The 17,457-nt window shown below is 41.9% G+C and overlaps 1 protein-coding gene across 1 annotated transcript; it reads left to right on the top strand.

Moving 5' to 3' along the window:
- The first annotated feature begins 4,574 nt into the window (after positions 1 to 4,574).
- On the top strand, positions 4,575 to 7,459 carry LOC116357676 (uncharacterized). Its single transcript, XM_031805391.1, has 4 exons — positions 4,575 to 4,765; positions 4,881 to 4,917; positions 5,161 to 5,405; positions 5,603 to 7,459. Exons 1-4 carry the CDS (start codon positions 4,605 to 4,607, stop codon positions 5,862 to 5,864), a joined length of 705 nt encoding a protein of 234 aa, XP_031661251.1. The 5' UTR covers positions 4,575 to 4,604; the 3' UTR covers positions 5,865 to 7,459.
- Positions 7,460 to 17,457: the final 9,998 nt, after the last annotated feature.

Below are 17,457 nucleotides of genomic sequence, written 5' to 3' on the forward strand. Positions count from 1 at the left end.
GAATAACATACTCTGACTTGTCCTTATGTTAGACCCTGATCTGGCTATGCCATATGGCTACACTAGTTAATTTAGCAGACAAGATTTGGTTAGAATTCCATGGCATTATTTTATATTATTTTATAGTATGAATAATACAATTGAACATTGCTGAATAAAATTAAATGTTTTCTCCAAACGATTTGAGGGAGTGCGCACATGTGGCTATTCTGTGTTTAGCAGTTAACAAAGAAATAGGTATTCCTTTATGCTTAATTTAGAGTTATTTATGTAGTTGTGATACAAACATTGGGCAATCCATTTTGATTTTAAATACATTCTAAGGCTGTATGATGTGACTGAAATGATGATTTGAAAAAAGTCGCATGAAAGGCATGAGCTCTGCTTTATTTTTTTTGCTCAGGCTGCACACTATTATTCACAATTTGACAAGCACTTGATAATACCTCAAATTACCCAGCGACATCCCCTTTGTGTGACCATAATGCCCCCTAAAAAAATCCATGCTTTTTGCTGCCAGTGTCCATTGTGTCCTTGAATATAATAATTATAATTCCCTTCTCCACCCGAGCCACTGCCTGTTCACCCCGCTATCATCCAGAAGAGAGACGGAAAGCACCTCTCACTCACATGGCTCTCTCAGATAGCTCAATTCTCATTAGCCAATGCCCATCAAGTGATCGGGTCTTTCTCACAGGCTACAAGTGAAGACAGACACATTGGAGACTCAATTGTGTGCGTCCTTATCCAATTCCAAGGCGCGTATTGAAGATATTGGAAGAACTGTCCACATTTACTTTTCATCAGCTAACAAAATGAGTAGGCTTAATGAACAACAAAAGCACTAGCCTATGTCGATCTACTATCCCCATAGTACAAAAATGGACGTATTCTGTGTAAGATATAAATATTCCAAACATAGTCTGGGACAGCTGTGGGATGCGATAGATCCCAAAATGAATACAACCGTTAGCAAAAATGAATTTACCATGGCTAAGGGCTGTATCCAGGCACTTTGCGTTTCGGCTTGCTTCAGAACAGCCCTTAGCCGTGGTAAAATGGCCATATAGCACACCCCCTCGTGCCTTATTTGGGTCCTGGATGCTTATTGGCTGAAACAGAATTTCAGCCATGTGTATATATGACAATATACCACGGGTATGATGCAAAAATACTTGTTACTGTTCTATTTATGTTGGTAACCAGTTTGTATTAGCAATATGGCACCTCAGTGTTTGTGGTATATGGCCAATATCCTATGGCTAAGGGCTGTATCCAAGCAGTTTTGCCTAAGAACAACGCTTAGCCATAGTATATTGGCCATTATAAACTGGGTGGTTCGAGCCCCGAATGCTGATTGGCTGAAAGCTGTGGTATATCAGAGCGTATACCACGGGTATGACAAAACATTTATTTTTACTCTTCTAATTAAGTTGGTAAGCAGTTTATAATAACTCTGTGTTTGTGTCGTGTATAAGAACAGCTCTTAGCTATGGTATATTGGCCATATCCATGAGCATTTAAAGAATGGTCAAATTTTTTCCAATCAGAGTTTAAACGAAGATGATCCACATGATCCTCAAAGTTTGGAAGGTCAAGTCCAGAAAATGAAGAATGATATCCTGGGTTTAAACTATCCAGAAGATAGTGAAGTGAAGGATCCCCTGCCTCAGATCGAGCTGAAGGCTGTGACAAGGAGAAAAGTTAAGGTGAGAGAATAGATTGAGTAGAGAAAGGGAAATCTGGGGTCTTACTTGTCCACACTCTAAACCTGTCCAATATGCCATACAACATGTTGTTGTGAGGTTGGAGGATAAATTGTCCTTACAACAAACTTCCATCTCTTAATATTCAATCACCAATCGTTTACTGTAGTTGTTCTCAAAGGCCTGTATAGCCACGACAACATACAGTATGTCATTGACTGTATTGTCTTTTTAGACCAAGAGGAGGACCAGTGCAAACAGGTCCACAGTTGAACAGAGCACTGATACTGATGCAGCTGAGAGAGATTTTGTTGATAATCAGAATGATGAAGATGAGGAAGAGGTGAAGAAGGATCCCCTGCCTCAGATGGAGCAGGATGCCGTGAAGAGAAATAAAGTCAAGGTAAGGGAATAGATTGAGCAGAGATGTGGATATTTGTGATATCTTTCATGTCTATAACCTGCCCCTACAGCATGTTGTTCTGAGGAAGGGAAATTGCCCATACAATACCCTTTTATCTCCAAATAGTAAATCTAGGGCTGACCCCATTTGGTTGACTGGTCGATAGTTTATTCGATAGGCTGTTGGTTGACTGGGATTTCTTAAGTCGAGCAGTCGCAAAAGTTTTTTTTCTTCATGGTGCACATGGACACCTGTCTGATTCGCACCTGTCTCAGTTGACTAATCCATTGCTGAGGCCACAGGGATGGCACAGTCCATCACGCTAAGACGTGATACTAAAATTGTATATGGTTATATTATGTAAAAAATAATGGTGCAACACTGATAAATCAAATATTATTTTATAACGAATGCGCTTTTTCCCGCGTTGAGTACGGTCACTGTCAGTGGTTCTGAAACATAATCTTCACTGCGCCATAGAATTGGCGCCCTTCCCTATGTTGCTTTGTGCATAATACAGTAGCAAAGTTAACCAGCATATTGGGATTGAGAACAATGCTGCAGAGGCAGTAGCAGCAGCAGAGATGGGGAAACAGCCCTTGCCTTAGCCTAATTCTCTTAAGACAATTGAGGAGAGAGGAACACCCAACTTAATTACGTCTATAATCAATAGCCTAATTGTTAAATGTGCCTGGCTTTGTAAATCATCCATATGTATATTACCAGTCACAAGGGTTTTTCTTTATTTTTACTATTTTTAACATTGTAGAAAAGTAGTGAAGACATCAGAACTATGAAATAACACATGGAATCATGTAGGTATCAACAAAGTGTTAAACAAATCAAAATCTATTTTATATTTGAGATTCTTCAAAGCTGCCATCAAGGCAAAGGATGGCTACTTTGAAGAATCTCAAATCTCAAATATATTTTGATTTGTTTAACACTTTTTTGGTACCTACATCATTCCATATGTGTTATTTCATAGTTTTGACGTCTTCACTACTAATCTACAATGTAGAAAATAGTAAAAATAAAGAAAGACCCTTGAATGAGTAGGTGTGTCCAAACTTTTGACTGGTACTGTATACATATATACAGAAATGAGACAGATATAGCTTCTGTTGCCTGTTTGAATATTTGTTTAATAGCCTACTGATTCTGTGAGCACCAAGCCTCATGCACCGGCAAAATGTTGAATTAAGCAATTTCACAGATTCGTCTGTTTTTAATCTTTGCTATGCTGTAATAAAGGCTTTACAATTTTTTGTTGTTAGGACAGACTGGTATTGCTTAGAATTTATTTAGTGTTGTTTACACTGTTCCAAATGGTCAGAAAAAACAATATTGTAATCTAACAGCAACTGTTTGGCACACATAATACTCACACAAAGCTTGCTCCTATACCCTCCTTTTTCTTGATCTCCAGTAGTTTCCACAACTAAGTCAAATGTCTTCCACAGTTCTGACTTCCCCTTTCCCTCCTAAGCAACCAGTAAACATTCGCCTGTTTGGCGTTTATTTTTCACATCCTCCGCATCCATTTTGCTGTCGATATTACTGTGTTCGGAGTTTGTTATAACCAATTTATTGATTTGATTATGATAGGCTATAGGTGAGGCCCTATTTGTCACATGCATGCGATGCTTACATGTTTCACATAAAGAGAGCAAGGCTGAGGAAATAGGTCATGTTTTTTGCAAACAAGTTAGGGATTTCGGTAACAGAAATTTTCAGTCAGAAACGAGGAAGAAACTAAATGGCTGAAATTATGTTGCATCTTCGGCATGGACAGCACAATAAACACTTGCTGTTATGTGGTGCCTTTTCACTGCAGTAGGGAGGAGAGTGAGAAAACGTGCGCCTGTCACACAGGCACTCGCTGTCATTTATTTTAATACAGTGTCATCATCGGGCTCTTTCTTTAGTCATTTGTGTGTCTTAATTATTTAATCAAACAGTGTGCTTAAAGCATCAGACAAGCTCAGTGCCTATGTAGGTGATTGTATTCAAACACATAGGGTGTGTCTGATATGGAAAAATACATTTTAACATTAGAACAGGATGACTCGGTCGACAATAATTTTTTTTGTCGTGGACAGCCCTACAATCAGTCTTACCCTTGCTCTACTCAAAGGGCTGTATTGGAATGGCTTCATACAGTATCTGCGTGTATATCATTGACTGTATTGTCTTTTTTAGACCAAGAGGACCAAGAGAAACAAAGCGGAGCAGATCACTGATACAGATGCAGGTCATAAATTGAACTCAAATTTCACTGAATGTAATCCTTTTGCATGTGAATGTGATTTAGTATGGGCAGAGGACTAATAGCAGAGTGCACATGGTATCCTTTCTTGGGTACTTAACTTCACAAAGTACACAAAGTTGGCTAATACATACTTGCCTCACAAGGTTACATGTTTTCTGACTTCTTTACCTTGGTGAATGCTGCTTTGGATACAGGTCCCTCTACATCTGTGGAATTCTCTGGGATGGCAGTTCAGGGGACATCTCACCAGGGACAATCTAATGAAAAGATCCTAAGTGAGTGTGTCTCCAGGGCCTGTCAGACCAGGGCTCTTGACCTCCCGCCAATCAATCCGGATGCTTTCAACCCGATTATCATCCGGTTTCTGGAAAAACTTACTGAGGAGTATGTCCAAACTTCTATTGTAGTATTTGAATGCAATGTCATCTGGAGGATTTAATAAATTGTATGTGTGTTGGTGTGCTTTTTGGTACTAAAAACATCTAATTATCTCCTATAGGCAATGGAGGCAGTTAAGCATTGGCAGGATGGACCCTGTAAGTCGCTTAACCTTGACAATTATTCATAGATATATTAATAGATGTTTCAAGAAAATGAGATACAAGCCTTTTATCTATCTACAGTATCATCCACATTATCACAAACAGTTACATGCTTTCCAATGTATGCCACTTTCATCATTCTCATGAACATATGTGAGATTGTTGGTATCTCTTCGAGGACCTTTGGTTTCAGAGCCCGGCTATGAGTTATCTACCTACACTGTTTCGGTCCTACAGGTGATGAGGGCTTTGCTTGCAGAGATGTGCCTGGAGATTGTGCGGTTTGTATCTGAGGCCATCCTGGAGGTCATCATCCCTGCAATTTTCCGTTTTGTACGGATATACAGCCATGTGTCTCCAGTATCCGGCAAGTCTCTGACAGAATCAGAGAGATCTTCTAGCACAAACCTGAAGATTCGCAAGAGAGGCAGCAGCAAATCCTCAAGGTCTTGCACGGCCAAATCAAGCTCCTCTCGTAATGGGTATGTTCAGTCATTCCTAAAGAAACCGGTTTCACCTAACTACACATAACCCATTTTGTGAAAATATGTTTTGTTATCTGTATAACAGTTTACTCTTAATGACCAGTTTAACTGATTAACTGAATTATGCATTAATGTGACTGCAGTGTCTACAATTGAATATGAAATGCTGTATTGTTTGCTTTGTATTCTCAAAGGTCTCAGACAGTGTTGCCAAATACTCAGGGAGATGGTGAGTCTATATCATCTGAGCCACTCAGTGACTTTTTTGGGATCACTGAGGACAGTCTCCTCACTAGTGTCCAGGATTCCTTCAAAGAGTCGCTGAACAATGTCCTCTGTATCCAAAGAGAGGGCCAGGTAGACACTCAAAGTCTATCCCGGGTTATTGTTGGAGAAGTGTCAAAGAAGGTCAATTCCATAATCTCTGTGGCCATCCAAACTCCCATCTCTGGGTGAATATCCCCTGTCATTTTTGCCAGTGGTGGTGTCTCCAGCACCAAGGTGGTTGAGGAGATGGTGTCTGGCGTTTCCAACATACTTCAGATGTACATTAATGCGAAGAGTGTTGAGCAGAGTGTTGTTCTCAGAGAGGATGGTGTTGAGGTGGATATGACACATTTAACAGGACAGGTCATGACAGCCCTCAGTGGCACTGTTTTGAACTTCAGCAATAAGGAGGAAAATGATCCCAACAAGAGGGAACTGCTTTGTGTTGTTGCTGACCATATGAAGATGTTTGAATCTTGTAAAAGTTCTGAGGAGATGCTAAAACAAGGAGAGAGCAACCTCAATATCAAAGGTGCCAAATCTAGTCTTCGTCTGTCAACACAAAGTATGGACAGACTACTCACTGAGGAGTTTCAGACCAAGGCCACTGAATCGATCCGGGAGATCGTTAAAAGAATCAGGGGTTGTACATCATGTTGTTCTGGCACTACATCATCTAGTCCAACTCCTAGGATAGGTGAGATTGGAGACCTTATGATCGACCCTGAGGCCTCTGAGTTGGTAAGTACCTTTGTTTCAGACATGGACAATCTTACCCAGTCTATCAGGTCATCCTGCTCTCCTGCACAGAGTGAGCAGATCCTTCTTGAAAACCATCAGAGTAAGATCTGGTCTTACACTGTTGGTTGTTACTACGACATGAAAAATACGCTGAAGAGGCTTCTTACCTGTCCAGAAAAAGGGGATCTCTCAAGTACATTTGTGAAGAGCACAAGAGATTCTTTCACAATGGTTCCAACTTTGTGCCTGGACGTCGGTCATTTCAGTAATGGTGAGGCTGACACATCGGACTCCTTTTCTTGTAAACCACTTTTAATAACCCCCTCATCCATGAATGAACAAAAAGGACAAAGTGAGACCCCAAAACCTTTCTTGGCTCTCAAAAAGTATTTGCAAGACCAAGTCCTCCTTGACACCACAAAAGAGATTGCCAGCCAGGTTCTAGGCTTGTATAAGACTGAGGTGATGGAGAAGTTCTCATCTTCTGTTGGAGAGTGTGATTCTGAAGAGTCTCTGGAGGCCAATCTATTTGTGGATGGCATCATGTCTGACTTGAATGATTTCACCAGTTCTTGTTCCGCCTCACCATCTGAGTTGTTAGACAGTGAACAATGTCTCTCCGATCTCACTTTTCCACTTGGTCTGCAGGACAGCACCACCAACAGTGAATCTACCCAGAGTCTTCCAGTTATAAATATGACAAAACTCTCCAGTTTGTCTTTCCAGACAAAGGCTAGAAAGGCAGTGAGTGAAGCTCTGAGATCTGTCAACTCCTTTACAACCAGCTTACTGGGAGACTCTGAAGCATCTAAATTACAGGACACTTTTGTAACAGATGTGGAGACTATTGTTCAGTCCATGCAGGCACATGAATCTGAAATTCTAAGAATTTCAAAAGTGAGCACCCTTTCTGCTGCTCGTATTATATATCATAGATTTCGAGAAATGCTGAGGCGGTTTTTCACTCCCTGCCAAGACTCTGTGAAGGTCATCGATGGTGTTACACCAATACATGACGAGACTCTCAAACAGGCTCCCAGTGAAAGTTTAGATTCTCAGGTGACTTGTAATAGTGATTCTCTTGAAATCCAAGCAGATCTTCAAACCTGTACCAAGGAGGTCATTAGTCAGATCCTCACTGTGTATCACTCTGAGGAATCCATGGAGGAATGCCTCTCTAGCCTAAAAGGAGATACAGAAGACCTGTCCAAGCTTTTGGATGCCGTTGTTTCTCAGATTGACGTCCTTGCCGCCTCCAAATCATATTTATCTGTTGATGACTATGCTGTCAATACACAGGACAATATGCATGGTGAGATCAACAATGATGAAGAGGAAGCATCCGCTAGAAGTCTTAAATCCACAGCCTTTGACAAACTATGTACTGAGGAGTTTCAAACTAAAGCCTCACATATGGCTGGTGGGATCCTTCGATCAGGGTTGATTGGCGTTGTAAATACCAGCCTTAATGGTAGAAGTGCAGACATTTGTGCAGAGTCCAGTAATGATGGTGATGATAGAGATGTCAAAATCCTTCAGAAGAGTGGAACTCCATCTTTATTCACCTCTTCTCTGCACACCATTTCTGCAGCATCCAACATCGTCATAAGCATCACTAAAGACCTTAATAGCTTCACCCAGATGACTAAAATGTCTGATGCTTCAGTGTCTGGCCAGTTAGAGAGATCCCTGTCAGCTTCAACCCTTCCTGTCAGTGTTCACAACGGGGCCAATGTGAAAGGAAATATAATTTGGCCAGGCACTGTTAACCTGTTCAACAATGTGTTCACCAAGGTCAAGGACTTTTTTGCCCAGCAACAACCGGTCCTCCTAGACAATGTGCTTGAGGCCCCCAAACATGCCGAATCCATATGCAGAACAGCTACTTCTACACAAATGACTGACAGTGAACATGAGGGCAGCCAGACCAGCATGGTAAATTATTCCAAAGCCTTAATTAGTCAGACTCTGATGACAATCCAGAGGAGAGTGTCTATGTCAGAGAGGATGAGCACCTCAGAGAAAGGTTTCTTGACTCGTTCCATCGTGGGCTCCATGTTGGAGGATGTTGACATGGTGAGAACTGATGGACACGAGATACACCGGCCATCCTCCTCAAAGTCCTCCCTGTCCATCACCTCTGCCATGACCAGAGGGTCCCAGAGTGATTTTATAAATTCTCTTCCAGGCACTCCAGTCTCCAATGAGTGGCCTGTTGAAAGCTATTGTCCTATCATTAGGAGTTCGGTCATTGATATGAGTGACCCCTCAACTCATTCACAAGGGGCAACAAATTACACAAGGCAAACCATCTCTGCCATAGTTGACACTGTTATGGAGGTAATTCCAAGAGAAGATACGGAACACATAGCCACTGCAGATGATGTCACTTCTTTTACAAGAAGACTTGCGAGACTCAGCCCCAGGGACGGTCTTCAGAACTTCTCACATGAGCTCACTGACAAAGTTTATGAGCTCATAAAAAGTCACAACACCCCCCAGGCTCTTTTTGTGCCAGCTGGCAAGAGCGTGTCTGACTCTATTCTTTTGAAGCTGAAGACAGGATTGAATGCTTCTGAAGAATCCAGGGAGTTTCCATCTGACCTTGTGTACTCCTTTGCTAAGGAGTCAATAAAACGTCTGCTACAGCAGATTATCTTCTGGCTTCCTCCACCATCACAAGGATCCGGTTTCTGCCAAACTATCATCTCTGATGGTTCTCTGCAGGACACGAGTCGGCTTATCCCGAGCTCTTCTGCCATCTCCATTAGTTCCTCACAGGTTTACTGTGACACAAAGAGCCTTTTCACCAATATAATGGTCAATCAGGTCATGGATACCTGTTCTGTGGCCTCAAATTCATCAGTAAAATTATCAGAGTTGATGAACATAATCAATGGGTTGTCCCCAACTGATGCTGGAACACTTGACTCTGCCAGACCGGCTCTCATGACCACTAGCCGTCAGTCTAGTGCCAAATCATTGCCTAGACCCTCTCTGTCTGGCAGCAGCACACACAACGGTGGAACTGTGGATATTCAAGTTTTAGGAGAGGTGGAATCCAAGAATGACAACAAAGATCTGGAGATGTCTAGTGTCTCTGTGCATCCATCAACTCCATCAGCCATGGACTCCGATACACATGCATCGTTTGACTCCACTAACAATGACTACACCTCTTTGGTACTTTTACTGATTATTAGATTGCTGTCAATGATCACCCCTATCACATTACTGGAATCCTCTGACATTGGTGAAACATCAAGAGTTCTCACAAAGAGGATTCTGTCTGAGTTCTGTGGCACCTCAGGCCTTGAACCAACTCAAGCCTACCCCCAGAATCTGAAAATCAAAAAGATTTTCAAGGCTGTCTACAAGGGGCTTCTTCAAGAATTTGGGTCAGAGAAGATGCTCCAGGTTGCAATGAAGTCAACGGATTATGCATTTGACGATGCCCTGGTCAAATCATTAACTAGGGAACTGCTAACTAAATGCAATGAGGCTAGCTCTTCACCTCACTCCATGACCCAGTTGTCATCACACAATGCACTTGGCAGTGACGAGGTAGGTAATTCTGGGCTTCCAACAACTGGTACAAAGGAAAAGAAGAGAGGAAGATTCAACGCTCTCTGTGGATTCAACCCAAAGGTAAATATGTCATCAAAATACATCAAAATAAATATATTCATTACGTACAGTATGATGGTAAACACTGATACCTTTTGTGTGCAATTTCTCCTACTGTACAAATGACTGTTTGTTTTCCAGTGTACACAGAAGGTCAACAAGAGGAACCACTGCACTCCAACACCTTCCCAGAACCAGACCCCTGCTATCAGTGAAACAGGTAAGTCAATACACTCAAATGTGTACTGAACAAAAATATAAACGCAACTTGCAACAATTTCAAAGATTTTATTGAGTTACAGTTCATATAAGGAAATCAGTCAATTGAAATACGTTCATTAGGCCCTTATCTATGGATTTCACATGACTGGGAATACAGATATGCATCTGTTCGTCACAGATACCTAGGGGCGTGGATCAGAAAACCAGTCAGTATCTGGTGTGATCACCATTTGATCACCAGCGTGACACTTCTCCTTCGCATAGAGTTGATCAGGATGTTGATTGTGGCCCATGGAATGTCCCTACTCCTCTTCAATAGCTGTGCGAAGTTGTTGAATATAGGTGGGAACTGAAACACGCTTTTGTTCACGTCAATCCAGAGCATCACAAACATGCTAAATGGGTGACATGTCTGGTGATTATGCAGGCCTTTCGACATGGGGCCATGCATTATCATGCTGAAACATGAGGTGATGGCGGCGGATGAATGGCACGACAATGGGCCTAAGGATCTCGTGACAGTATCTCTGTGCATTCAAATTGCCATTGATAAAATGCAATTGTGTTCGTTGTCCGTAGCTTATGCCTGCCCACACCATAACCCTACAGCCAACACAACGCTGTGGTTGTGAGGCCGGTTGGACATACTGCCAAATTCTCTAAAACAACATTGAAGGCGGCTTATGGTAAAGAAATAAACATTCAATTCTCTAGCCACAGGTCTGGTGGACATTCTTGCAGTCAGCATGCCAAATGCACACTCCCTCAAAACTAGTCAACCAGCGTTTTTCCTTGCTCCTATTTTTCTCAGTTTCTGAGACATCTGTGGCATTGTGTTGTGTGACAAAACTGCACATTTTAGCGTGGCCTTTTATTGTCTCCCGCACGAGTTGCACCTTTGTAATGATCATGCTTTTTAACCCACAAGAGTCTAAGCCCTGTCTAGGCCGAGGGGTTTGTATCGGCCTTACTGCTATTAGTCCATACAAACGCATTGAATAACAGATTCACTACATGGAACTGAAGTGTCTGTCCTAAATCTGAGAGATATAAGAAAGTTGACGAATATATTTATATGTGTATATATATTTTTTGCATGTTTTTATCCCCTTCTTTTTGGCACTAAACAGTCTAAGCCCTGGGGGGGGGGGCCTATGTTACACTTCTGCGTTAAATAGGCGGATTGAGACTGCTAGGCTACCTGCCGCCCTACATTTGTAAATGATGTAGAATATTACAATTTAAATAATAATAATGCAATACTAACTATTCACACTAACTAGGGTCAGTTAAAGAAAATGTTATGTTTACATTTATTTTCTTCCAGCAATTGTCAATGATCAAGAATCCTGCCTTACAGAGAGTGTATGCTCCACCAAGAAGAAACCAAAGAAGCGTTCGCTCATTTCTAGGATGTTTTCAGCTATAGGCAAAGCCTTGTCCAGTCCCTTTACTTCCTGCTATAAAAGGAAGAGCACCTAATCTATATTTCAAAATATATATTTGAAATAAACATAATTGCATTAATTCTTCATGTTGAGTGTTTTTCATTATATATTATTGGATGATATAAAGTGTAGTATTAGTAATAGTAGAAGTTGTATAGTTGACTATATTACTTTTAAGATACATAAAAATAAAAAATAAGAATAGTGTTCATTTGAAGTCTGATGTTTACATACACCTTAGCCAAATACATTTAAACTCAGTTTTTCACAATTCCTGCCATTTAATCCTTGTAAAAATGATGTGTCTTAGGTCAGTTAGGATCACCACTTTATTTTAAGAATGTGAAATGTCAGAATAATAGTAGAGAGAATTATTGATTTCAGCTTTTATTTCTTTTCATCACGTTCCCATTGGGTCAGAAGTTTACATACACTCAATTAGTATTTGGTAGCATTGCCTTTAAATGGTTTAACTTGGGTCAAACGTTTTGAGTGGCCTTCCACAAGCTTCCCACAATAAGTTGACTGAATTTTGGCCCATTCCTCCTGACAGAGCTGGTGTAACTGAGTCTGGTTTATAGGCCTCCTTGCTCGCACACGCTTTTTCAGTTCTGCCCACACATTTTCTATAGGATTGAGGTCAGGGCTTTGTGATGGCCACTCCAATACCTTGACATTGTTGTCCTTAAGTAATTTTGCCACAACTTTGGAAGTATGCTTGGGGTTATTGACCATTTGGAATACCCACTTACGACCAAGCTTTAACTTTGATGTCTTGAGCTGTTGCTTCAATATATATATACTCTGCTAAGAAAAAACACAATGTAACTCCAAGTCAATCACACTTCTGTGAAATCAAACTGTCCACTTAGGAAGCAACACCGATTGACAATAAATTTCCCATGCTGTTGTGTAAATGGAAAAGACAACAGGTGAAAATTATAGGCAATTAGCAAGACACCCCCAATAAAGGAGTGGTTCTGCAGGTGGTGACCACAGACCACTTCTAAGTTCCTATGCTTCCTGGCTGATGTTTTGGTCACTTTTGAATGCTGGCGGTGCTTTCACTCTAGTAGGAGTCTACAACCCACACAAGTGGCTCAGGTAGTGCAGCTCATCCAGGATGGCACATCAATGCGAGCTGTGGCAAGAAGGTTTGCTGTGTTTGTCAGCGTCCAGAGCATGGAGGAGCACTGCCAGAGCATGGAGGCGCTACCAGGAGACAGACCAGTACATCAGGAGACGTGGAGGAGGCCAACAACACAGCAGCAGGAACGCTACCTCCGCCTTTGTGCAAGGAGGAGCAGGAGGAGCACTGCCAGAGCCCTGCAAAATGACCTCCAGTAGGCCACAAATGTGCATGTGTCTGCTCAAATGGTCAGAAACAGACTCCATGAGGGTGGTATGAGGGCCCGACGTCCACAGGTGGGGGTTGTGCTTACAGCCCAACACCGTGCAGGACGTTTGGCATTTGCCAGAGAACACCAAGATTGGCATATTCGCCACTGGCGCCCTGTGCTCTTCACAGATGAAAGCAGGTTCGCACTGAGCACATGTGACAGACATGACAGAGTCTGGAGACGGCGTGGAGAACGTTCTGCTGCCTGCAACACCCTCCAGCATGACCGGTTTGGCGGTGGGTCAGTCATGGTGTGGGGTCGCATTTCTTTGGGGGGCCGCACAGCCCTCCATGTGCTCGCCAGAGGTAGCCTGACTGCCATTAGGTACCGAGATGAGATCCTCAGACCCCTTGTGAGACCATATGCTGGTGCGGTTTGCCCTGGGTTCCTCCTAATGCAAGACAATGCTAGACCTCATGTTGCTGGAGTGTGTCAGCAATTCCTGCAAGAGGAAGGCATTGATTCTATGGACTGTCCCGCCCGTTCCCCAGACCTGAATCCAATTGAGCACATCTGGGACATCATGTCTCGCTCCATCCACCAACCGTTGCACCACAGACTGTCCAGGAGTTGGCAGATGCTTTAGTCCAGGTCTGGGAGGAGAACCCTCAGGAGACCATCCGCCACCTCATCAGGAGCATGCCCAGGCATTGTAGGGAGGTCATACAGGCACATGGAGACCACACACACTACCGAGCCTAATTTTGACTTGTTTTAAGGACATTACATCAAAGTTGATCAGCCTGTAGTGTGGTTTTCCACTTTAATTTTGAGTGTGACTCCAAATCCAGACCTCCATGGGTTGATACATTTGATTTCCATTGATAATTTTTGTGTGATTTTGTCAGCACATTCAACTATGTAAAGAAAAATGTATTAATTAAGAATATTTCATTCATTCAGATCTAGGATGTGTTATTTTAGTGTTCCCTTAATTTTTTTGAGCAGTGTAATCGATCACTGCCCGCACCTGCTCGCCCGTCTAGCATCACTCCTCTGGACGGCTCTGACAACTACAAATACCTGGGTGTCTGGTTAGACTGTAAACTCTCCTTCCAGCAACAAAGCATCCTTCACTCATGCTGCCAAACATACCCTCGTAAAACTGACCATCCTACCAATCCTCGACTTCGGTGATGTCATCTATAAAATAGCCTCCAACACTCTACTCAACAAACTGGATGCATTCTATCACAGTGCCATCCGTTTTGTCACCAAAGCCCCATACACTACCCACCATTGCGACCTGTACGCTCTCGTTGGCTGGCCCTCGCTTCATACTCGTCGCCAAACCCACTGGCTACAGGTTATCTACAAGTCTCTGCTAGGTAAAGCCCCGCCTTATCTCAGTTCACTGGTCACTATAGCAGCACCCACTCGTAGCACGCGCTCCAGCAGGTATATCTCACTGGTCACCCCCAAAGCCAATTCCTCCTTTGGTCGTCTTTCCTTCCAGTTCTCTGCTGCCCATGACTGGAATGAATTGCAAAAATCTCTGTTGCTGGAGATGTGACAGGTTAAAGGAAATAGTCATAGCCTGTTATACATTAAAAAGTATTAGTAAGTTCATAGTATGTGAGGATCTTAAAACATCTAAGGTTAAAAAGATGCATTCAGTATCAGTTGATAAAGATTGATAGCATTCATATAATTGTGTTAAAGTTCAAATCTGTCAAAGGGTACGAATTGTGAGAGTAATGTGTAAATGTTATATTGATTACTTGATTTTGTAGTGCCTAAAAGTGTTAATCTGTGATCTACGAAATGCTCTTAATCTATGAGCCGGAGATCGATTGCTCTGGTCTCCACCCATATTCCTGGGGAAAATCGGGGTCTTTTTCTCATTCAACTAAACGTTAAATTGAGAATACAACACCGTATCACTCTCGTGATTATTTCTCCCCTGTTTTCAGGTACTTTATTGATGATAAAAATAGTAATTTAAATGTTATAACTCACTAACATGTCAAGAGTGTTTAAGGTGTGTCTTAGTAACGTTTTGAGGAAGTTAGAGTTAAGTTTGAAGAGAGTAATATTAGCCCTGCTCGGTTGAAGTGAAGAATAGCATCGTACTGAGAGTAGCTGCCATTTTATGTCGATTGTGAATGAACATGTATGTTGTTAATAAGATATTTTGCTGTGTTTATTTGTATAATGGTTTTTCTGTTGTTTTGTAATGTGTTACTTTTGTGAAATTGATTCAACTAAACGTTAAATTGAGAATACAACACCGTATCACTCGTGATTATTTCTCCCCTGTTTTCAGGGGCGACTCATATCTCCCTCACTATCTTTAAGCACCAGCTGTCAGAGCAGCTTACAGATCATTGCACCTGTACATAGCCCATCTGTAAACAGCCCATCTACCTACCTCATCCCCATACTGGTATTTATTTATTTATTTTGCTCCTTTGCACCCCAGTATCTCTACCTGCATATTCATCTTCTGCTGATCTACCTTTCCAGTGTTTAATTGCTATATTGTAATTACTTCGCCACCATGGCCTATTTATTTCCTTAACTCACCTCATTTGCACTCACTGTATATAGACTTTTTGTTTTCTTTTGTTCTACTGTATTATTGACTGTATATTTTGTTTATTCCATGTGTAACTCTGTGTTGTTGTATGTGTCGAATTGCTACGCTTTATCTTGGCCAGGTCGCAGTTGCAAATGAGAACTTGTTCTCAACTAGCCTACCTGGTTAAATAAAGGTGAAATAAATCAAATTAAAATAAAACATATCCACATAATTTTCTCATTTCCTCATGATGCCATCTATTTTGTGAAGTGAACCAGTCCCTCCTGCAGCAAAGCACCCCCACAACATGATGCTGCCACCCCCGTGCTTCACGGTTGGGATGGTGTTCTTCGACTTGCAAGCCATTACGGCCAAACAACTCTATTTTTGTTTCATCAGACCAGAGGATATTTCTCCAAAAAGTATGATCTTTGTCCCCATGTGCAGTTGCAAACCGTAGTCTGTCTTTTTTATGGCCGTTTTGGAGCAGTGGCTCCTTCCTTGCTGAGCGGCCTTTCAGGTTATGTAGATATAGGACTCGTTTAACTGTGGATATAGATACTTTTGTACCTGTTTCCTCCAGCATCTTCACAAGGTCATTTGCTGTTGTTCTGGGATTGATTTTCTCTTTTCGCACCAAATTACGTTCATCTCTAGGAGACAGAACGTGTCTCCTTCCTGAGCAGTATGACGGCTGCGTGGTCCAATGGTGTTTATACTTGTGTACTATTGTTTGTACAAATGCACGTGGTACCTTCAGGCATTTAGAAATTGCTCCCAAGGATGAACCAGTCTTGTGGAGTTCTACAAAAAAAATTCTGAGGTCCTGACTGATTTCCCCATGATGTCAAGCAAAGAGGCACTGAGTTTGAAGGTAGGCCTTGAAATACATCCACAGGTACACCTCCAATTGACTCAAATGATGTCAATTAGCCTATATCAGAAGCTTAGTGTATGTAAACTTCTGACCCACTGGAATTGTGATACAGTGAATTAATCTGTCTGTAAACAATTGTTGGGAAAATTTGAAAAAAGAGATGTGGAGAATGAGGTTGGAGTTGGCTGTGTAGAACAGGGTAAACAGGTCCTGAGGGGAATCCAAGGTAGTGGTGGTGAGTAAAATCCAGAGCAAGGTAGTTGGGTGGTGAGATGTGGAACAGGAGACAGGATCCAGAGACAGCGCAATAACTACAATGAGAAGATACATGGTGTCAGGCAGGGAAACAGGCACAGCAGGGTAACAGGATCTTGAATAATCATAAATGGCTAGACTATATATAGAATACATATATGGCAGCTCTGCTTCTAGCTCCTAAGCAACTTTGCAGTATTTGCAGTGTGTTATTCCTTACATTATTAGGCCAGAAACTTTTTTGTGTTATTACATACAGCCAGAAATAACTTTTGGATGTCAGAGCGGTGGTAACTCAACAGCATTACGACCAGGAATTTAGTTTATTCCCGAGGCTGCTCCAAAACACAGCTGGCGGGGAAGAGGTATTCGGAGTGGACTTCTAGTCCGAGTCAGGAGGCGTTCCCACCATCCACCGCTTCCAAGTATATTATTCGCAAATGTTCAGTGTCTGGATAATAAAGTAGACAAGCTCAGGGCGAGGAGCTCCTTCTAGAGAGACATCAGGGATTGTAACTTACTCTGTTTCACGGAAACATGGCTCTCTCGGGATATACTGTCCCCATCCATACAGCCAGCTGGGTTCTCACTACCAGGGTTGGGTAGGTTACTTTCTAAATGTAATCCGTTAGTTACTAGTTACCTGTCCAAATTTGTAATCAATAACGTAACTTTTGGATTACCCAAACTC

The sequence above is a fragment of the Oncorhynchus kisutch genome, linkage group LG26 (assembly GCF_002021735.2).
Source record: "Oncorhynchus kisutch isolate 150728-3 linkage group LG26, Okis_V2, whole genome shotgun sequence".
Lineage (NCBI taxonomy): Eukaryota > Metazoa > Chordata > Actinopteri > Salmoniformes > Salmonidae > Oncorhynchus > Oncorhynchus kisutch.

Excerpts from the sequence above, each read along its gene's own strand:
- LOC116357676 (XM_031805391.1), top strand. The coding sequence starts at position 4,605 with ATGGCAGTTCAGGGGACATCTCACCAGGGACAATCTAATGAAAAGATC. Across the intron at positions 4,766-4,880 it reads CTGGAAAAACTTACTGAGGA|GCAATGGAGGCAGTTAAGCA; the intron begins GTATGTCCAAAC and ends TATCTCCTATAG. Across the intron at positions 5,406-5,602 it reads TCAAGCTCCTCTCGTAATGG|GTCTCAGACAGTGTTGCCAA; the intron begins GTATGTTCAGTC and ends GTATTCTCAAAG.